Source organism: Phoca vitulina, unplaced genomic scaffold, assembly GCF_004348235.1.
Source record: "Phoca vitulina isolate PV1807 unplaced genomic scaffold, GSC_HSeal_1.0 scaffold38, whole genome shotgun sequence".
NCBI classification, from domain to species: domain Eukaryota; kingdom Metazoa; phylum Chordata; class Mammalia; order Carnivora; family Phocidae; genus Phoca; species Phoca vitulina.
In genome coordinates, this window is record NW_022589741.1 from 7,322,801 (window position 1) to 7,345,525 (window position 22,725).

At 42.9% G+C, this 22,725-nt stretch overlaps 1 protein-coding gene and 1 long non-coding RNA gene across 4 annotated transcripts in view; one reads left to right on the top strand and one right to left on the bottom strand.

Moving 5' to 3' along the window:
• LOC116647023 overlaps positions 1–22,725 on the bottom strand; it is a 72,784-nt gene that overhangs the window by 16,513 nt on the left and 33,546 nt on the right. Inside the window, exon 5 of one of the 3 annotated variants that reach the window (XR_004302258.1) lies at positions 14,391–14,708. The exons of the other annotated variants lie outside the window; for them this stretch is intronic. This is a non-coding gene — a long non-coding RNA (uncharacterized LOC116647023). Of the gene's footprint in view, positions 1–14,390; positions 14,709–22,725 lie in introns of those variants that run through there. 3 annotated transcript variants of the gene reach the window in all.
• LOC116647018 (T-complex protein 1 subunit beta-like) lies at positions 10,244–13,387 on the top strand. Its single transcript, XM_032428141.1, is given in 2 exon segments — positions 10,244–12,005; positions 12,007–13,387. Coding segments are annotated over 2 exon segments (1,605 nt in total). The 5' UTR covers positions 10,244–10,821; the 3' UTR covers positions 12,428–13,387.

Sequence of the window (22,725 nt, forward strand, 5' to 3'; positions counted from 1 at the left end):
TTTCTTTTTCCTGCTTTATTGCACAGCCTAAGATCTCCAGTACCATCTTAAATAGAAGTAGTCAGAACATATATTCTTGCTTCATTCCCAACGTTAAGGGAAAAGCATTCAGTCTTCACTATTAAGTATGATGTTAGCTGTAGGCTGTCCTTTATGAGATTGAGGGAGTTCCTTTCTATTTGTATTTTGCTGAGAGTTTTGTTAGGGATGTTGGATTTTTAAACATTTTGAGCATTATTTGAAGTTTGAGCAATTAAAGGGGCGTCTGGCTGGCTCAGTCAGGGGAGCATGTGGCTTTTGATCTCAGGGTCCTGAGTTCAAGCCCCGCATTGGGCATAGAGCCTACTTAAATAAACAAACTAACAACTAAATAAACAAACAAAGTTTGAGCAACTACTTTAATATAACCTCAAATTTTGTACCAAATACATATAAGAGTAAGTCATGTCTTAATGTTTGGAAATTTGTTTTTAAAGATTTTATTGATTTATTTGTGAGAGAGAGAGACTGAGCAAGCAGGGGGAGTGGCAGAGGGAGAAGCAGGCTCCCTGCTGAGCAAGGAGCCCAATATGGGACTGGGATCGTGACCTGAGCCCAAGGCAGACGCTTAACTGACTGAGCCACCCGGGCATCCATTTTTTATAAATTTTCAATGGATTTATAGTATCTTCAACTAGTAAAAACGAATTTTCTCACTAATATTAAAAAACAAATTCTCAGCTTTGTGGCACAAATTCTCAAATTTGTGGCAGCTTCAATAATAAATAGAACCTTAAGTGATCTGAGATTGAGGACTATTTTCTTCCCACAACAAACAATTAAAATTTTAGCTTGGATATATTGTGACAACAAGGGAAGTTAATTAGGCAGCAATTATTGCAACGTGCTAATAAATACAGATACTTGGTTTCAAAGACATATGCGTGTGACCCTGAGGTTATGTATGGCTGTGTGGGTAACAGTGCTAGCTCGGCTCCGCACTCCTCTGAGTGGAGACCAACCTGCCATGTAGGCATCGTGGCTCTCTTATTTATTGTGATGATTGTGATGGGGCATCCTAAGGCACATACTTCGAGGGACTTGTACTAAGTAAGGTAAATTCAACCTTGATGTAGACCAATGAAGTCAAAAGAACCATTGAGAATAAAATTCCCCAAACACCCAGAATCAAAAAGCTGATACCAAAGGCCCATTGTTTCTTATCATAGGTGCATAATGTACCATGATAGGATCATAACTTCTAGGCAGATTGTCAGGAAATCCTCTTAAAAAAAAAAAAAAAGTAAGGAAGAAAAGAGCCACACCTAGTTTACTATTATTTGAAAAACTCCATTGGTTTGTGTGATAAACCCTAAAATATACTGATTATACACCTGGCTAGGAGCCAAGCCATTCTTCTGTGAACTCTGAGATAGTGGACCTTCATTGTTCTGTTTGTTATCATTGCCAATTCCTGTCAGACTGGTCTTCAGCAGTTACGTGGGCTTCCGCCATTTATCAAGTCTGAGGCTTAAAAGTCTCTCTCCACTTGTCCAAAACAACAATTCATTTGTTTGGTAAACATACATTTGATAAAACCTGCAAGGTTCACCTGTAATTGGTAAGCCTCCGCTATTTGTAAATAGAGGAAAATGTTACAATTTTCCCTCAGGCAGTATGGTTCTACATAATAGTAAAATAGTTAAGATCAGCTACATTTATCTTTAGGAGAGACATCTCCTCCCTTCTTTAATTTGGCAATGAATCATTTTAGATTTCACTAAAATACGAATCTTCTATTATTTAAAGGAAGTCATGTTTAGTAAAACGTAAGGTAACAGTCCAGCACACAGAGTTGGTGACTGTGTTACAAAATTATAGAACCTTAAAGCAAAAGGGGACCTGATTTCACGTAGGAATAAGTTCTTGCCAAAGTCCTACGCCAGCTTCTGTCTTCTAGAGGTAAAGATGGCACTGTGTCCTGTGGGCTTTGGACTGTTTAACTTCTGCACTACCAGGCTCAGGAAAGTTCTTTTGCCAAAATTTCTTTTTGCATTTTAATCACAAAACTCTCCAGTTCTGCCCTTTTTAGGAATAGGAACGATTTTCTCCAAAACTGCATCTTTACAATCTCTAAATGTGGATTTACGAAATAACGATAACACCAGCTCGGAGATTATCCCATATATACTTGTGTGTTTCCTTTAGATTCGGACACATAAATCTACATTACAAACTAGACTGCAAAGGAGAACAGTGAAAATAGGAAGACAAATAAAGTTTGCATTCAGTTTCTGAATTCACTTTGGAAAGCTATTCTGAAAAGTGAGCACAGAAATGAAAAGTAACGAAGGGAAAGACAGGAAGTAGGAATGTAAATATTTACATATTAGTCACAGAAAACAGTAATAAATTTTTGTTAATGTTATACTTTACTTGCTTAGATTCTGCAGAAGAGGTTAAGGGAAGACAATACATAAAATCTTAATGCAAAGGAAGAAAATGTATTTTTTTCTAAAGCGAGGAATAGACTTCTAAAATGTCCCTTAAACTCTGGCAATTTGAGAGTTGTGCAAGTGGCCGTGTGTCCCTTAGAGTATCCGGGCACTCTCCGTCTGTGAGAACTTTCTCTGGCTTCCTCCAAGCTCTTAAAACACCCCAGGAGGTCACAGCAATATTTGTCCGTGAGTTCCATGGCTCATCTCTGGAGCTGAGTCCTGATGTTCTCCTCAAGGCTGTCCTGTCCAAGACCTCGCTCCCTGGGGAGGAGGACAAGGAAAGCGCAGGGCCGAAACGGGGACTGGGATCACGTGAGAGGGTCTGGTTACGAGGCCACGTTAACAGCCTGAGCAACTGTGGGCGCCGCTTTTGAACTTAGCCACTGTCCCCGGATGGGTGCCCACGGACGGGTCACCCACCTTCCCATGCCTCCAGATACCCTGCCGTGGAACGTGAGGGATGAACCTTATTGTGGTGACCATTTCACAATATATACATGTATCAAATTATCATGTTGTACACTTTAACCTTACACAGATGTGATACGGCAATCGTATCCCAACAAAGTCGGAACAAAATAAATAAAGGCACTGAAGACTATTTATTTCGGGGGCTGTTCTCAGATATGACGACAGGATTTCCTGTGAGAGAAGACAGATGCTTTTCTTTAGAATAATAAACATTCCACAATTCCATAGAGGCCATCCTTTGTTTGTTTCTCCTGCCCGGACAATGGGAAGTCACAGGCCTCAGGCCCAAGGCCACGGTGCAGGCACAACTTCCAGGGAAAGCGCAAAGGAAAGGTAGAAATCCCTAGGAAGGAAGGTCGAGCGTGCCCTGTAGCCCAGGACCCCTCCCCGTCCCACTTCCTCGCTTTGCTCTCGGCTACAGGGTTCCTGGCTCTATGGCCACACCCATGGCCACGGCCACGGCCAGGGCCACCGCGTGCGCCGCCAGCGCATTTCTACCATTTAGCCTGATTGACTGGTGGGAAGTCAGTTTTCCTCTTGGTTCAGCTGGGACTTGGTTGGAATTAAAAATGAAAACAAAAGGCTGAAGGAAAAGAAAGCAAATAGAAGAGCAAAGAAAGGGATAGGTTTACACAGATGTTTTTTTATCCAATCTCACTGAGGTCCAGGCTGGTGGCCTTGGCTCTGTTTGCGGAGTTTGCTGAGCTTCAGTGCTGTTTCCTGGCCTCCACACTGTCTGGCCAGATAGCATAGAGGCTGGACCGAGCTCCTCAGATTTCTGGCCCAATGTTGCTTTGTTGTTTTGGTGGGTTTTTGTTTTTTTGTTTTGTTTTGTTTTGTTTTGTTTTTGGCCCAATGTTACTTTGGAACAAATGATCTCTGGTGGAATCTCAGGAAGGATTTTTGGTTCCTTCTGGAACTTGCTTTTGTGTCTGTTCTCGGGGATCAGCCCCAGGATTGTCAGCTCCAGCTTGAGGCTCAACTGATTTTCCTTCACACACCACGCCCCCCAGATTCTGTTGGCGCAGCTTTGCTTCTCTTTCTAAGCAGAAAAAGCATTTACCTCCCTGACCTGCAAGGATCCTGCTCCTGATCATTAGGCATTTATGAGCAGCACTGCTCCTCCAGTTAATCTTTATGACTCTGGCCCTTGCAAATCCTGCTTTGCTCTAATCCCTTCCTTTCTGCTTAGTTGGCTTATCTCGAGTGGGTTGTTTGGGTGGGGTTTACTTTACCCTTTGGGTGAAAGATAGCATAGTTTCTAAATTTTACTCTAAGTCACCATCTGTAGAATGTTCTCTTCATATCAATACAATCAAGTTGGGTGGTTGTTCTGTTTACGTCTTCTGTACCTTCACTGATTTTCTATCTAGTTCTATCAGTTCTTATGAGAGGAACACTGAAATCTCCAACTGCAACTGTTGGATTGTCTGTTTTTCCCTTCAACTCTGTCAGTTTTTGCTTCACGTATTTTGGGGCTGTTTTTAGATATTATCCTTTTACAATGATTACATCATGATTGACTTATCAACCCAAGGTCGTGAGAAATATTTTTCTTAAGGCATATTTTGACTGATATATCCAGTCCAGCTACCGTATAGTTTGTTTGCATTATGTATCTCTTCCCACCCTTTTGCTTTCAACCTTTTTGAGTCATTGAATCTAAAGTGTCACAAAGTTGTCCACACTGAGACAGAGACAAAGAGAAAAGCTTCTATAATTTTTCCTTCCTCAAGTGTTTCTCCTTGCCTAGGTATAGACATCTTTCTGTTCATCCTACTTAGGATTATTTGAATTTCTTGGATCTGCAGATTAATGTTTTTCATCAAATTTGAGAAGTTTTTGGCCATTATTTCTTCAAATATGTTTTTCTGCCCTATTCTGTCTCTCATCTCTCTCCGGGATTCCTATTATATGTTTGAGGTTGTCTCACAGGTCTTTGAGGTTCTCTTTATTTTCCTTCAATCTGTTATTCACTCTGTTCTTCAGATGGAATAATTTCTGTTGTTCTCTTTGTAGCTCACTGATACTTCCTTCTGCCATCTCCAAATCGGGGGTTGAGCCCAGCTAGTGAGTTTTTGAAAATGTCAGTGTGGTTTTTCTCAACTCTAGAATGTGTGTGTATGAGTGTGTGTGTTCCATTTCTCTACTGATATCCTTGAGTTGTTGAATTGTTGTCATAATATTTCCTTTAATTATTTGAATATATTTGTTATAGTTTCTTTGAAATCTTTTCTGATAAAGCCAACATCTAAACATCTTTTGTCACTAAAAATCAGTTTCTATCAACTACTTTTCTCTCTCAAGTATGAGTCACACTTTCCTGTTTCTTTGCACATCTCATATTTTTTTTTTGTAGAAAACTGGACATTTTAGCTAACACGTTATAGCAACTATGAATTTTGACAAATTTCTTTTTTAGTACTGCAGAATTTATCTTCCCCACAGTATGCAGCTGTTGACGTGTCTGCTGAGATTTTAATTGTAATTTTTATTTCTTTCAGCCTAATCTCCTAGGGTTTACTTTTAGATCTGCATAGCTGAGTAGCCAGCCAGCAGACAGAGGTTGTTGTCAAACCGCCAAAGGCTGCGAGGCTCCCCCACGCTGCTGATCCATCTGTGTGGTAGGTCAGGAGTACAGTGGAAGCTTGGCCAGTTGTCCTGCATCCCCTGGATTTGCCTTCTGCTGAGCCCTCTTGGGTCGTCTTTGTGCATCCGTGTAGCTCCCCAGTCATTCAGGGAACAGCTTCCTTGGCACGCTGGAGATGAGTAATGCCTCAGTGTCACACTCAGATGCAAAAAGAAGTAAAAACCACAGACGCATGAGACACTGATAGAATCGTAAAGAAGTGTCTTGGGAGAGTCAAAGCTGAAGAATGACTTATCAAATATAACTGGAAAGGAAACCACCATGAGGCCACTTGCTCAGGTCCTACCAAGGTGGTTTGCAGGTATCTCTTAAAATGCGATGCTTACCTTATCGTATTGTGACCTGCTGGTCCTATACATAAAGGCCAACTTTTTAGTACAGCATGAAATGCCCTTTAGTATCTAGCACAAGCTCTTCGGATCAGCCCTATTTTTCACTCTGCATCCATGGTCACCCCTCCATGCGGTCCCAAGCATCATCTCCTGTGCTTCCGTAACTTTCCTCACATGCCCCTACTTGCCTGACCACTTCAGAAAATGAGAGAAAATGTTATACATTTTACAATTCCACTTCTGATTTCTGGAGGCAAAGTATACTCAACTCCCTTGTGTGTGGCAAACAAGAGAGAAAGAGGGGATGGTCAATAAATGATGCATCTTTGGCTGGCCCTCAGACTGAGATTCAACTCATAGCCTCGTCTTCCTTCACACAACAAAATAAATATTTAATGGGCTAAAGATGAAATTTTAAAAAGTACAGAAAAAACATAAGAAGGGTTTTGGTTAAATATGATAGGCTGAACAAAAGAAAAGACTTAAGTCTTTTCTCCTGAAAACTCACTAAAATCATTTAAATGCCTACAGGGGGAAGGTATAAAAGAAGTGAAAGAGCTTCTGCCCTTGAGTTTCAGAAACTTTCAGCGTGCAGTCTTCAGCAACATTTGGAGGCAGGGGTGCAGCGCTGGGCTGAAAACAGGAGAGTTGTTAGAACGGAGCAGTGGTACATCACATCTGTTCCCCTACCCTAGGACTCCTCCCTCACCTCCGCACAACACTGGAGTGAAATTCACTCTCTGGAGAAACTGAACCAGACAGCCCTTGAACTCTGGAACACCAGGCATAGCTGAAAGTCGGGGTGAGCCACCACAGACTGGAAAAGGCATGTGTGGGGGGCGGCAAGTTAAAGTCTCAACAGTAATTAGTGGAATCTCCCAGAATTCTGAGAGGCAGGCTTACAATATACCCTTCAGACCAGAGACTGGAGGGTTTCTTTTATGTGAAACTGACCAGCTCTATTTTTTTTTTTTGATTATTTATTTATTTATTTGAGACACAGCGAGAGAGGGAAACAAGCAGGGGGAGAGGCAGAGGGAGAAGTAGGCTTCCCGCCGAGCAGGGAGCCCGATGTGGGGCCCGAACTCAGGACCCTGGGACCATGCCCTGAGCCGGAGGCAGCCGCTCAGCCAACTGAGCCCCCCGGGCGCCCCTGACCAGCTCTAAGCAAAGGGCTTTTATTAGCTGACGTAGAGGAGGCTCCCCAGAGAAAGAGCAGAACCCCTACTTGTTTTGAGACCCATCCATTGACAATCTTGCCTCAGCATGAAGGGCTTCGGATCAGCTTTTCTTGTTCCTTGTTTCTCTTCTTTCTTATTTTTTCCCCAGCTGACCTCTAGAAATTATTCTTCATTGAGTAAGTTTTTAAAATGTAAAGCAAAAGAATATTAATTTTAGTGCTGACCACAGCCCAGGCCTTGGGGCGTTACTCAGCCTGTCTCCCCTCCTGAAGGGGTTCGGTGAAGAAGCGTCACTTACCAACCTGCTTCCAATCTTGTTAGCTGGAAAGAGGTGACGCTTCAGAAGAATCGAATAGATAATCTGCCTTTGCAGGATAGAGCGTTCTCATCAGAATTATTATTCCAAGTTGCCTCATTTGTGATCTAAGAGTTTCCAGGATGTAATTTACTTGTAATAAATAATCCATTCCCTGTGCAGAAATGTCATCAACGGGTGTAAGAAAAATCCTCAAACTTGAACAGCCTCATCTTCCTCTGAGAAAAGGAACACGGAGGGCATCCTACTTTTCTGTTGTTCGGGGGAAAAGCAAGCAACAGACAGCAAAGGCCGCGGAGGTGACAGAGCAGGCGCGGCAGCTGGCAGGTGGCAGCAGACATGATCACCCGGCGCCGGTGGAGTGGGCGTGACAGGCGTGACTCCAGGAGCCACGGCCGCGGAGGCGGCTGCAGCCCAAGGACAACAGCCCTTGTTGGAACGGGACGTGTGGCAGCGTTTGAAAGAGGACACAGCGAAGTGGCTGCGACTACAGGAACGGAGACCCCTTGTCTCAGTTCCCGCGGGGAACACCGCTGCGGGTAGACACAGCCCGCTGTTTCTCGTGGCCGTGAGCTGGGCACGGAGCTCCTCCCAAAGTTCAAGGTAAACAGTCTGTTCAACTCTCCGCTGTTTGTAGGTGAACAACCTCTTATGTGGCCCAGAAAGCTGGAAAATGAGGAGGGAGGAGGGACTGGTTGCTAGAGGCAGGAACCGCAGGTCTATGCAGGACCTCAGTATCAGAGCTCCAGCCTTTGGGTTCCTTTTCCTGGTCATTCTGGAGGACAGCTCCCCATTCTGAATGCTCGTGGGTGGAACCAGCACTGCCGTCCCCTCGGGGCCAGACGTGGAGGGAGAAGCGGAGGGACGGTTGATGGGGATGGAGACTGCACAAGCAGGGGCCACAGACTCAGCAGAGGCTGGCTTCTTCCGTGTCCTCTAACTGTGACACTCTCCTCTGTGTCACTGACCAATTCCCCAGTGAATGGCGGTAAACGGGGTCTAGCCAGACACTTTCTTGTCTTTCAATCACCCAAGGCTGCATATCTTCAGAACGTATCCTCTGGCTCTTCCCATACACGGTGCCCTTCATTCACACACGTGTATGCAACCACCGCATTCTGGCTCCAGAGAAACGGCTTCACTCCAGTCCTAATCCTCCTCCTTTCTGCATTTGCATCCACGTCAGCTGGGGCTTTCTGCACGGCTCACCTAGTCCTACTCTTGAAAATGAATTTTTTGAAGTTGAAAATACAAATCAAGTTTGCTTAATGAGCAGGCACGTACATGTATTTACTGACAATGACCCGTGGAGGCAGGAGATAGCGATGGTGACTTGCAACCAGGTAGCTTCGGGCCAATATGGTCTGTGCCATGTATTTTTGACCCAGGATAAAATCAGGAGGAAAAGGCTGTCGGGAAATAAGGGCGTCACAGTGAGCCAGACTGAAGGCCCTGGACCTTCAGAAGAGAAAAGAGCCAGTGTCCAGGCAGCTGATAACCCTGGTCCATTAGATGAGAGCCACCCCTCTGCAGACAGCCCTACAGACAAACCCCCATCCTTTCCTCATTCAGGAACAGACATCACCTCCCTCTCCTCTTTCCTACTCGCCACAGAGCTGCCTTTCCTCTCCCACTGTGCGTTAACCAACGCAGCCCCAGAGTGAACAACCAGAACATAGGGCTGAGATGTGCTAAGCCTCCCGAACTCCACATGCCGCCTTGGAGACGGGGAGGGAATAGAAAGAACTGAGCATTTACTTCACATCCTCATCGCCACAATCTTTAGCTTATCCCACATTTGAGAACATTTCCCAATAGGAAATAAAAACTGACATGAAACTGAAGTGCCTTTTCAATCACCGAAAACACATTTTGCAGAGGTAAAGGAGGTGTATCCCCCTCCCAAGGTGGGATGGAAAGAACCAGCTGGAAGTTTCCCTAGGCACTGGGCTAGAGTTGGCTAGACGGCCCTGTCATTTGTGTGGGCCTTACCTGGTTTCTGGACGGTGTTATGGTCCTGCTCATCTTCTACACAGAGACAAGTAACTGGACTTCTGAGCTCTGACCTGTGAGGTTTTCAGTCACGTTTTGTTGTTGGACTGATGTCTGTGTCCTTCTCGCAGTCATATGTTGGAAGCCTGCTTCCTGGTGTGAGGGTATTGGGAGGTGTGGCCTTTGGGAGGTGACTGGGATTAGAGGAGGTGCTGAGTGGGGAGCCCTCATGAATGGGAACAGTGGCCTCGTACAGTTCATGAGAGAACTGAGGACACAGTGAGGAGGCAGTCGTGGGCAACCCAGAAAAGGACTCTCCCCAGAGCCACACTGGCTCCCTCATCTTACACTTCCGGTCTCCTGAAGCGCGAGAAATAACTGTTTATTGTTTATGGGCCACCCAGTGGGTGGTATTCTGGGATCGCAACCTGGGCTAGACATCGTTAGAAGTCGTGACTGGATCAGACTGCAGACTGGGCTCAGGAGGTAAGACTTGCAGCACAGCTCTCTGTACGAGTTTGGCCCGTCTGACACAGATCCCCAAAAATGGAAACAAAGAAATAAAAATTCACTTAAATCTGGACAGCTTATCAGACCGTTAATTCAGGACATGGATATTTTAAAATACATACATACCTTTTCTGATATATATTATTACTTTTTTTTTTTAAAGATTTTATTTATTTATTTGTCAGAGAGAGAAAGCACAAGCAGAGGGAGAAGCAGGCTCCCCGCTGAGCAGGGAGCCCGATGCAGGACCGGATCCCAGGACCCTGGGATCATGACCTGAGCCAAAGGCAGATGCTTAACAACTGAGCCACCCAGCGCCCCTATATTATTACTTTTGAAGTAAGACTGATGACTTATATGGAGACATACAAAAGCAACAGGAAAATAAACCAAAAACCCAAATAAATGCAAAAGAATGTGAATTATATATTTGCAAACATTGCACCATAACAAATAAGGCCTTAAGGAGCTATTTTCTATCTCAAATATACTCCAAAGAAGTGAATCTGCCATCTGCTAGAGAACTGAGGAACACGGAGGCTGACAATGATATACCTCTGGGTCTCCTTCAGAGACTCCACTGCATTCTCCTCATATTGTACTCTCTAGTGGCAGTTCAAAACACAAGTGTTATAAATTTGGGAATAATATTGAAATATCTCAGTTGCTAAATGTCTAATAGCAGATCTCAGGGCTTTCGGACTTTAAAATACCTCTGCCCTGTTTAACTGACTTTTAATTTAATACATAGGCCATTTTAATAGAATTTGGTACCAACACGTAAATAGGCCACAAAGGGAGATATAAGCAGTACAGTCAAAGTACATGTTCTGGCCCTCTGGTACCGGGTGTGAGCTGAGGGATTAGCGTGTGTGCCGAACTCCTTGGAACCATGGCGTCCCTTTCCCTCACACCTGTTAACATCTTCAAGGCTGGAGCTGATGAAGAGAGAGCAGAGACTGCTCGGCTGTCTTCTTTTATTGGTGCCATCGCTATTGGAGACTTGGTAAAGAGCACATTAGGACCTAAGGGCATGGATAAAATTCTGTTAAGCAGTGGACGAGATGCCTCTCTTATGGTAACCAATGATGGTGCAACTATTCTAAAAAACATCGGTGTGGACAATCCAGCAGCTAAAGTTTTAGTTGATATGTCAAGGGTTCAAGATGATGAAGTTGGTGATGGCACTACCTCTGTTACTGTCTTAGCAGCAGAATTACTAAGGGAAGCAGAATCTTTGATTGCAAAAAAGATTCACCCACAGACCATCATTGCGGGTTGGAGAGAAACCACAAAGGCGGCAAGACAGGCTCTGTTGAATTCTGCAGTTGATCATGGTTCTGACGAAGTTAAATTCCATGAAGATTTAATGAACATTGCGGGAACAACATTATCCTCAAAACTTCTTACTCATCACAAAGACCACTTTACTCAGTTAGCTGTAGAAGCTGTTCTCAGACTGAAAGGCTCTGGTAATCGGGAGGCAATTCACGTCATCAAGAAGCTAGGAGGAAGTCTGGCAGATTCCTATTTAGACGAAGGCTTTCTGTTGGATAAAAAAATTGGAGTAAATCAACCGAAGAGAATTGAAAATGCTAAAATTCTCATTGCAAATACTGGTATGGATACAGACAAAATAAAGATATTTGGTTCCAGGGTAAGAGTTGATTCTACAGCAAAGGTTGCCGAAATAGAACATGCCGAAAAGGAAAAAATGAAGGAGAAAGTTGAACGTATTCTTAAGCATGGGATAAACTGCTTTATTAAGAGGCAGTTAATTTATAATTATCCTGAACAGCTCTTTGGTGCTGCTGGTGTTATGGCGATTGAACATGCAGATTCTGCAGCTGTGGGACGCCTAGCTCTTGTCACAGCTGGTGAAACTGCCTCTACCTTTGACCACCCAGAACTAGTGAAGCTCGGAAGTTGCAAGCTTATTGAGGAAGTCATGATTGGAGAAGATAAACTCATCCACTTTTCTGGGGTGGCCCTTGGTGAAGCTTGTACCATTGTTCTTCGTGGTGCCACTCAACAAATTATAGATGAAGCAGAAAGATCTGTGCATGATGCTCTTTGTTCTTGCCCAAACTGTGAAGGATTCTAGAACAGTTTATGGAGGAGGTTGTTCTGAGATGCTGATGGCTCATGCTGTGACACAGCTTGCCAGCAGAACACCAGGCAAAGAAGCTGTTGCAATGGAGTCATATGCTAAAGCCCTGAGAATGTTGCCAACTATCATAGCTGATAATGCAGGCTATGACAGTGCGGATCTGGTGGCACAGCTCCGAGCTGCCCATAGTGAAGGCAATACAACTGCTGGACTGGATATGAAGGAAGGTACCATCGGAGATATGGCAGTACTGGGTATAACAGAAAGTTTCCAAGTAAAGTGACAAGTTCTTTTGAGTGCAGCTGAAGCAGAAGAGGTGATTCTTCATGTGGACAACATTATCAAAGCAGCACCAAGGAAACGTGTCCCTGATCACCACCCCTGTTAAACATTCCCATGTGCTGTTGAGCTCTGGACCAGTTAGTTCATAGCAAAGTTGTGTTTGAAAGACTTCGACCTTTTAAAGAAAACTGTGGAATCGAAGTTTATCTGTGGCTCTTATATCCTTAAGTTTGGACATTTAACTGACCTTCTATTTTAACATGGGTCTAATTTATTTGCTGTTTCATTATCCATAAAATTTAGTTGATTTAAAAGTTCATTTCTCATACTATGCATCAAAATAAAAATTTGAACAATTAATTTAAAAAAAAAAGTACATGTTTTGGATAATTTTTATACTTAGTGACAGTAATGACATGTTGTCCAAAAGAGTCTTAAAGTTTGAACTTTATATAAAGACCTGAATATAGATATTTTGACTACATATACAACTACGACCATACAAAAGAGTCCTTCCAAAGAGGAAAAATGGTCAACTACTCAGTATGCTGTTTGATGTACGCACACATTGAAAAGGAGCAACTTTGATATCAATTCTTGTCTTCTATGGACCTTGACAAACAGTCTCTTGGACGATGTAAGGTTTTCCTTATACAATTTTAGGAAAATATTTTCAATTGACTTTAGAAAAACATATACTATTTCATACTCAGATCTGCACAAAGAGAGGAAGACCTCTGATATAAATGAAGGTAAATATAAAAATCTTTTTTTCCTTATCTTAACTTCCCTAAAAGATAACGGATTATCTAAAACAAAGATCAGTTGTATCAATATATTTTGTTTTTACAGCATATGTAGAAGTGCAACGTATGCTACCTATAGCCCAAAGGATGAAAGGGTAGAATTGGAAATACATTGTTGTAAGGCCCTTACACAGTATATGGAGTACTATAATATTATTTGAAGGTGGACTCTTATGAATTAGAGATGTATATTTAAATCCTAGGGTAAGCACCTAAAAAATTTTGAATTTTTTGAAATTTTTTGAAAATGAGGTAAAAATAGTATGTCTGTAGTAGTTATAAAAAACAAAACAAACAAAGCAAAAAAACAAAACAAAACAAAAGAAAACCCCTCCACACTCAAGTAATCCAAAAGAAGGCAGAAAGAGATGGAATGAACAAAACAGCTATAAAATGGTAAATTTTAATCCCCATATCACAATTACATTAAATGTAAATGGCCTAAACACACTAATTAAATCACAAAAATTACTTGGATAAAATGAAAAGATTAGAGAGAAAACCAATACCCAAGAATACCAAGAATATACTATCTATAAGAAACTTACCTTAAAGACATAGGTTAAAAAATGAAGTCTAGCTTACTCCCCTATGTATGTATTAGGGCAGACAGAAAGTCCAGTGCTAGTCAGGCAGTATTGCCGTCCCCTCTCCACCCACAATCAGATCGCACACAAACGTAAGAACCTGTAGGTCAACAGGAGGCCTGGCCCTTGGTCTACACGGTTGCCAGAGCTACACTTGCTCCTTCTGCTACTACATGATGCCATTTTCAGTCACTTCTCAGTTGTCTCCAAGCATTCAGCGGGTGGATAGGTACCTTTATCATGGACTTTTTTACTGACCACAGACTTAGCTACAGAGGATCCTATCTTTACTCTCAGGACTGTGGCACTTGGTAACACGGGTAACACCCATCTGAGGTCCTACCCCTCTGGGTACTGTGTGGGAGCCACTTGAGGCCCCATTCTTTGTAGAGCCTAACGGTTTCCCAACCTTCCCAATCTTGGGACTCTTTTTCTTTCCCCGGATCAGATCCCTCCCTTTTCTTGAATAATTCAGCTCTATCCTCCAATTAGCCTATGTTAAAAAATAAAAACATCTTAGCTCTTTCATGGTGACCAAGAGGCCCTGAGCTTTTGCTTACAAAGCTCTGAAAAGGGGCTGTGATGTGGTGAGGTGGTACCTGTTACTTACGTTCACCCATAAATAACAGGAGAACCACCTACAGCCACTGGAAAGACAGAAGCTTATTTTTCTCACTTAACAAGAAGTGCTGGCCTTGGTTCTCCAAGTTGGTGATGTCAGGGCTGACGTATTTGATTCTTTTGACCTTTCTCTTCCAGTTACATGATGACACGGTAGGTCTAGCCATCAATTTTGCACTCGAGAGAGAAAGCAAGGGAGAGACAGGAAGAAGCAATGCTGGTCTCATCTGTTTCTTTCAGGAAAGTAGAATCGCTCTCAGCCACCGCTCTCCCTTGACCAGCAGCCCCAGGCGTGCCCCATGGGCCAGAACTGGGTCCCAGGGCCTCTCTGGATGCACGGAATGATGGACAAGCAAGGATGCTGCTTTGCAGGCTGTAGAGTGAAAGGCACAAATGGACAGGAGGTTCGGGAGAGGCCTTTCAGTAGCCACTTAACATTATCTTCCATAACCTGTCATCTTGCCTTATGAGTAGGAAGCAAGGCAGAGTGAATTTCTCAAACGCAGCACCCCGGTATTCGGACCACAGCAGGTTATGACATAAATGTGATGTCCAGGCACTGCAGGTCATGCTACTCCGGCAGGCCGCATGGAAGAAAGAGCAGAACATTCTGTGCATCAGAAATTGGGGGCAGGCGGCCAGAGGAGAACAGTGTTTGGAGGGCCAGGAGCGAAACAGGGTGGGATGGCAGAGACGCTGAGATAGAGACCTGCACAGACAGCAACAGCCTGAGGGCCCACGTCAGAGGCAGGAAGGGGGGTGTCAGATGCTGTGCGGTACCCACAGGCACACAGCTGTGGACTGCCTCCCCCCCCCATGGGCCGAATGAAGGCCTGCTGTGGGCCAAGTCAAACTGATGCTGCTTGTTAATGGTCGCTCTGACCGTATCATGTGCCTGTCCTGCAGTGGGAAAACAGAAGTTACACAAGTAAATCTGATATGTCCATAAAGTTGTGCCCGATGAATATAGTTTCTTCATAGGCTTTAAGAAAAGATACTTTGACATAAATATGAACTATCTGATAGTTGAGGGGTCACTAAGAGTAAAAACACAGAAGCCAGAGAAATTTAGGTAAATTTGCCATTTGATCCCATGTCCCAATTCTATAAATTTCAATTCTGTTTATGCTATTAATTACATTCCTTTTCTTCACCTGAGCCCACATCACTGGGAATTGTACCTGTGCATGTGTACATGTGAATACATTTGACAAAACTTGCTTTCTTGCTCCCTTTTCTCTTACCGACTAATTTATCAATTCAACAAATATGCACAGAGCACCTTCTCTCTCCTTATACCTTTCCTATTTCCCACACTTCAGAGCTGAAGGCAGTCATGAGGAGAATGACAGGTTGTAGTTCGGGCTGAGGAGATGCAAAACATATCCACTCTGGACAGATATGCAGAAACTTCTCTCCCCCTCACCCCCTGGAAGCAGAGATCAGTAATAAATTAGGAGGATCAATTGCATGTCAAGCGCTGCTGCTATCATGCTGCGCATGTCACAAGACCTCTCTGTTTCACTGCCTTTTCCCTAAGACAACACTGGTATTATTCCTTTCCTTTCCCTCTCCTTTCATCTCTCTTGTCCAACTACCTACCAGATCTGTCATACAGATAAATGGGATATTGCTGGTCACATTTCTCTGGGAAAAGCAAAACCAAACTATACATGAAAAACATTTTTCTTCAATAGAGCTTTTATGTTTACCCGCCATGGGTCAGCTCAGAAGGAGGGGTGAACAACTGTCTTGAGACTATTAGAGAACTCTGCTATCCACACTAGCACAGTGGCCTCTTCTATTTATAAATGTTCACCAGAATGCGTATCTGCCTCTTTCCCTGACACCTCACTCTATGTTATGTCCACGTACGATATCTTACCATCCCCTGCAATTTTCCTTTTTACCATCATCACATTCATTTATGTAACCTAGATTTGAAGAATACTTCCAATGTGCCAGGCACTCATTGTTCTAGGCACTGAGAATACAAAAGTGAATGAGACAAAATTTCCTGTGCTTTTGAATCTTACATCCTAATAGAGACACACAATAAACACACACACATTAAACACACACACATGTGCACGTGCACATGCACACACACACAATGTGAGGGGTTGATAAGAACTGGAAAGAAAACAAAGCAGGTCAAGAGGGTTGAGAGAAAGAGATGGGGAGGGAGTGCTGTTTTAGTAGTTTAATTTAGTAGTAAGGAAAGTCCTCTCTGAAAGTTGACATTTGAACAGAGACATGCATGAACTGAACTGAAGAAAAGAGCCATCATAATATCTAGGTGAACAACATCCTAGGCAGAGGGAAGCAAATGCCAAGACCCCAAAATGGGAATGTACAGAGCAAACTCAAGGAATATCAAGAAGGGTAGGAGGGAAGGTGAGCAGAGAGGCAGGTGAAGACCAGATCATATAAAGCCTTTTATGCCACGGTAAGGATTTTACCCTAAGTGAGACAGAAAGCCATCAAAAGGATATAAACAAGGAAATGACATAATCAGACCTATGTTTTACAAGGTTCTCTCTGACTGCTGTACATACTAGAACAAGAGTGGAATCAAGGAGATCAGTTGGGAATCCACTAGAATGATCCAGATGATAGAAAATGGTGTCTTGGACTAAGAGAGTAGTGATGAAGGTGGTGGGAGATGGTGAAATTGTGTTATAGGCTGAAAGAGAATCCAACAGGAGTTTTTGTTAAGTTGAATGAGGAGTATGAAGGAAAAGAAAGCTATGGACAATTCCAAGATTTGTGGCCTGATCGCTGAATACGGGTTCCCATTTAGTAAAAGAGTGAGCACTAGGGAAGAGGTCAGTTTGTGTGGAGTAGAGAAGGGAATTCAGTTTGGGGCATGTTTAGTTTGAGATGCTATTACATATCTGAGAGGGAATGCTGAGTAGGCAGATAGACATATGGGTGTCAAATTTAGAAAAATGACTGGGGCCGAAACTATGAATTTGGGAGTCATAAATGAATTTAGGGGTTACAAAGTTTAGAGTATACCACGGAATTGGAAATCAACTGAAGAAATGTTTATAAAAGGAGGGGGTGGTCAACTATATCAAATCCTTTTGAGAAGCTGAGTAAGATTGACCAAAACCTGACCATTGGATTTAGCCATTCGAAGGTCAGTGGGGACCTTGATCCAAATGGATTCAATCTATTATTGGGATCAAAATCCTCAGAGTTTTGATTAGACATTTATTATATGAAGACTTGTTATGTTGATCTTTCCAGTTGGAGTGCAAACTTCATTAACGTAAGGATGATGCCTCTTTCAGTCACCATTTTATCTCCAGTGTTTGGTCCACTGCTTGGCACACAGTGAATGCTCCACAGATATTTGTGGGATATCCCATTCTGTTCAGATTATTGTAAAGCAGTGGAGTGCTAGAGATCCCATTGAGCTTGTAGAGTGTTTGGAGATTTGTCGGTGATTGTAATGAAATGGGGAAGGGTAGTTTATGAAGCCATTAGAGGACCCCTCTTTCAATTTGATAAATACTGACTTTCTAAGTTTAAAATGGCGAATGTGCTTCAAGAGTACACTGTGGACAAGAGATGCCTGATATGTGGTAATTGAGATTAAAAGTGCATGTTTTAACTATCACTTGGTGTGTAAAGTAAAAAATTAATCCTGAGAAAAGCCATGAGGGGCAAACAGAATTTTTCCTTAGGTTATTTTCCTTGGAGAGGAAAACAGCAAATTTCAGTGTTCAGAGAGCCAGGCTCGTGTCTTTGAGCACATTTCCTGTACACGCTCACTTAATCAGGCAACATTATTGATTTTAGAACAGGTAAGATCTAAGATTGTCCATTTGTTCATATTAGCTCAGATCTTCCCTTTGACTAACTTCCTGGAAACAAATTAAAAACCATGAGAAACTCGGCAATTTTTTTCTCAGATCACTAAGGAACATTTGGTAAATTACTGCTTTAGTACATAAAATCGCTTCCACTATCCCAAAAGCTTTAATGTAGCTCCCCAATGGTACCTAATTTGCTCTGAGTTTGTGGAAAGAAAATCTGACTCAGTGAGTAACTACACTGAGCGGAAAGCTTGATGTGAGTAGTCCCATGCCCGGCGAAATCATCATTAGAATTAGGCCAATCAGATACAAAAATGATTGAAACACACTCAGGATGAAATATGGACCATTTGGAGAAATCATGAGACTCCTGCCATGTTAAGTATACTCTAACAATGATGGTGGATAAAAATGGGCCCCTTGGAAAAAAGCACCTTTGAGAAAAAAGAAGGAAGATGGAAATTTCCCAGAATTGTACATGCTATTAATATACAGTGCATTTACAAACAAATTATCATACCTTGGGAAAATGTTAGGGGAAGGAAGAACTCAATCAGTGAGTGACTGAAGTTTGTAATGAAGATGCAAACTGACATACACCAATAGTACTGAACTCCTCCAAGCCTTAATGGTCACTGAAGCTGCCAATCCTGAAAAACGCACTAGAGACTCCTGTTGTGTGTTTGTACAACTTCTTCTCGCCCTTTAAACAGAAGAGAGGACAATCACGTGGTCAGTGTCAAAGGTGGAAAAAGGCCAACTGGTTGTTACTGGTTGTCTTTTTGGACCCACAGGCCTGGAAGCTGACCTAACCTTTCCCCCTTAAATACTGGGTCTGAAAAATAGTTATATTTTACATGTTCTAGGGAATAGAATGAATTCTGGCTCTTTCTAAATGCTTGTGGATATAAGATTTAGTTATTTAGGGTAGAGTACATTTAGAGGAATAGTTTTTCCATTTAAGGTCTGTGGCTGAGGGGCGCCTGGGTGGCTCAGTCTGTTAAGCGCCCAACTCTTTGGTTTCAGTTCAGGTCATGATCTCAGGGTTGTGAGATTGAGCCCCGTGTGGGGCTTACACTCAGTGCGGAGTCTGCTTGTCCCTCTCCCTCCCCGTCCGCTCCCGCCCCCCTCCCCACCCTGCTCCTCTGCTCTCTCTCCCTCTCAAATAAATAAATAAAATCATAAAAATAAATAAATAAATAGAGTCTGTGGCTGAAAGTCTGTTCATTCTCAACCTGCCTCTAACACTGGTGATTCATCAGTATTAGAGGTAAATCTGGTAAGCAGAGACAAACACGAACCCATAATGCCGACAGAATGTTCTAGGTACTCCAAGGGAAGTAGGAAGGAAGTCATCAGTTCTGTTGGGCATATACTCATGAGGCTAGAGAGGACTATTAGGCTGAACCCCTAGTAGGTGAGCAGCCATGGAAGGAGGAGCACAAGACGCAAGTGTATAAAGGTGGAACTCGCATGGCGAACTGAGGGCCTATGAGTATTGTAGGGCAAGGAGAGAGAGCTCTCAGGGCCTGGATGCAGGGGTGAGGGAGGTTGGAGAGAGAGAGCAAGATGAAAAGTAGCAGATGCTATAAACTCCTCTGCAGAACTACTGGTAAGCAAAAAAATGTGTCTTTCTCTTTGAACCTTGACCAGACTTTGTGGTTAAAATGGAAATATACTGACATGTTAGTCAGTCTACTTCCTGGGATTTGTAAGCCAAAATGCATTTATACTATCTTGAAAAAACAAAACTGATCTTTTGCCCTCTATTTGTTTTTTAGCTGGTCGGGCCTCTTTACTCATTGGACCGACCCAAATTTTTATTTCCAAGGGATCTGAGCCCCGCCTGTGTGGTGTTCTAAGCACGCCCTGTTGACTTTTAGCACTGCCATGGAGTTATGAGGAGTTTCTACTCCTGTTACACTGTAATACCTCTCTCTCCCTTTATAATCGGAATCAATCACCCAGCCTACACCTGAGCTTTCTTTTCTGTGCGCCAAAAAAACCAGCAAGGTAAGAATTTCCTTTTCCAATTCAGTGGAATCGTTAATGTGTCCCTTAACTGAAGCCTTGGATTCTAAACTCTAAGGCCATTGCTCTTTCCAGGAAGGTGGGCGAGGAGATTTGTTTGTTTGTTTTTTAAGAATAACATTTTTCTTTTCTTTTCTTATAATTTACTGATTTTTTAAGGAATCTCTACACCCAGCATGGGGCTCAAACTCACGACCCCGAAATCAAGAGTCACACGCTCTACTTACCGAGCCAGCCAGGTGCCCCTGCACTGCTTGGAGTGTTAACCCTAGGAAGATGTTCCTTCCAATTGTCCTTCAAGGCTATCCCTACGTGGGCGGACCCACAGCAATAACTGTGCTAGTGTGTGTGTATCAGGTAAGAGCCACTCTTGAACACTTTCTTCTCTAGTCAGCAAGTCACGGGGTGTCTTCCCCCGCTACAAGGCCATGACGCGTGGGCTGGGGGAGGACCGATCTCTTCCAGCTCCTATAGGAGGAGGCAGTGTACCCGGTCACACCAAGACCATTTGCAGTGACGGGCCGAGTGTCAGCCTTCAAGGCCTCCTTCATTAGGAAATTACAAAAACATTCATTGAAGAGTTTTCAGTGCTTTGTGATTTTTAAAACACTTAAATCTTTATTTCATCTGGAAGTTCAAGGTAGGGATCCAGCTTTGTTCTTTTCCCAAATGACTAGCCAAGATATCTGAGTAACACATTTCTTTTCACTACTTTATTATATAACCAAATCCCGTTCCTATTTGGATCCGCTCCTGTGCTCAGTATTTTGTTTTATTGATCATCTGTCTGTTCCTGAAGCAATATATGTCAGTGGTAAATACTGCAGTTTCAATGACTGCCAAAGTCCTCCAGAATATCCTTGTGTATTTGGATCTTCCTTATATATTTTTATTCTTCCAAACTTTAAAATTGCTTTGCCAAGTTCCAAAAGAATTCCATTAGAATTTTTATTGGACTGTAATAAATTTATAGGTTGGTTTTAGGAAAAAGTGACATCTTTACAATGTGTGTCTTCCAAGCCAAGAATATGACATGGCTCTTTATTTATGGAAGTGTTCTTTCTCACTGGACACTGAGTCTTAGTGATATGAACTAGTTTCTTCTCAAGAGACTAGTTTTTTGTTTTGTTTTTGTTATCAATCCTGCTGTAAGACACGAGTTCAACAAAATGTAATCATTTCATGTTGGGTCACCAAGTACTCTTGGTGTTAGCATAAACACATGGGTGTATTGTTGAAAACTGTGTTGTGATGATTAACTATCCAAGATTCCAGGTTGGGATTTTTTTTTTTTTGAACTGAATATAGAGGAATGGCCAGTTGAAAAAACTGATTGGAAAATTCAAAACATCCAGAAACCACCAATGTGTATTTTTGTTATTTGTCTATGAAGGATTTCTTTTATTGAAAAGTTGCATCATTATTCCAGAGCAGGAATGGAGGCCGTAATGTTATCTTGGCCACATATTTGTGGCCCATCTGAGAATTGTTTGCATAAGTGCATTGGCTAGAAGCCACATCTCCTGGTCCAAAACCCATTCTAACATTGACAAGACAATAAAGAACGGTGCGTGCCAAGTTATTTAACAGAGCTTGCCACGGGAGTTACCATGCCGGCTCTGTGTCCTCAATGCCTCGTATATAATTGGTGCCAAACTATTTACTGAAGGAATGAATGGGGTCTCTAGCAAGGGTTTAGACGTATGCTTTTTTTTTTTAAGATTTTTTATTTTTTTAAGTGATGTCTACACCCAGTGTGGGGCTTGAACTCACAACCCTGAGGTCAAGAGTTGCTCGCTCTACCAACTGAGTGAGCCAGGTGACCCTATATGTATGCTTTTTAAGGTAAAAACTTGAGTATACTCTGTTGCCAGCCTGGCTGCCACGGAAGCAGGAGCAGCTTCTGGACTGGTAGCTGAGACTGGTGAGCCCGCCTGCCTGTGCCTCATCTAATTTCCCCAGGCCCTGCCTGTGATGCTTGGTCAGTGCCCCCCAGTCTACCTTCCATTCCACCGGTGGGTGGGCCCAAAGTGCTGGCTTCTGTTTTCCTTACCACCCAGCCTTCTGTTACCAAAGATCCTTCGTGCCTCATACCAGCCAAGTCACAAAACCTTGGACAACCACACTAACATTTTGTTGTTGGCACCGTAATCAGAGAGTACCGTGTTACAATCTGAGTGTTGGAACAACACATTAATGACAGACTTTGCCTGTTCTCCTTTTCAGGATGAGTAGGCTGATGGGTTAAAAATGACTCAATCATAGCCAGAATGGGGCAATGAAAAGAATTTTTTACCCCCAGTTGCAGATAGGGCTTATGAATGGGAATGATGTTAGGTCAAAGAGAATGCAGAGGGAAAGAGAGGCACATCTACCCGAGGTAATCAAAGCCCGGAGTCTCTGCGACTGGTATTAGGAGCTGGACTAGAATGCCAAGAGATTGAAGACCAGAGCCTGTCGAAGGAAATAGCCAAGCCAGCGACAGCCAAAAGCTGAACTTTTGTTTACTCTCAGAGATACATGGCAGTCTGA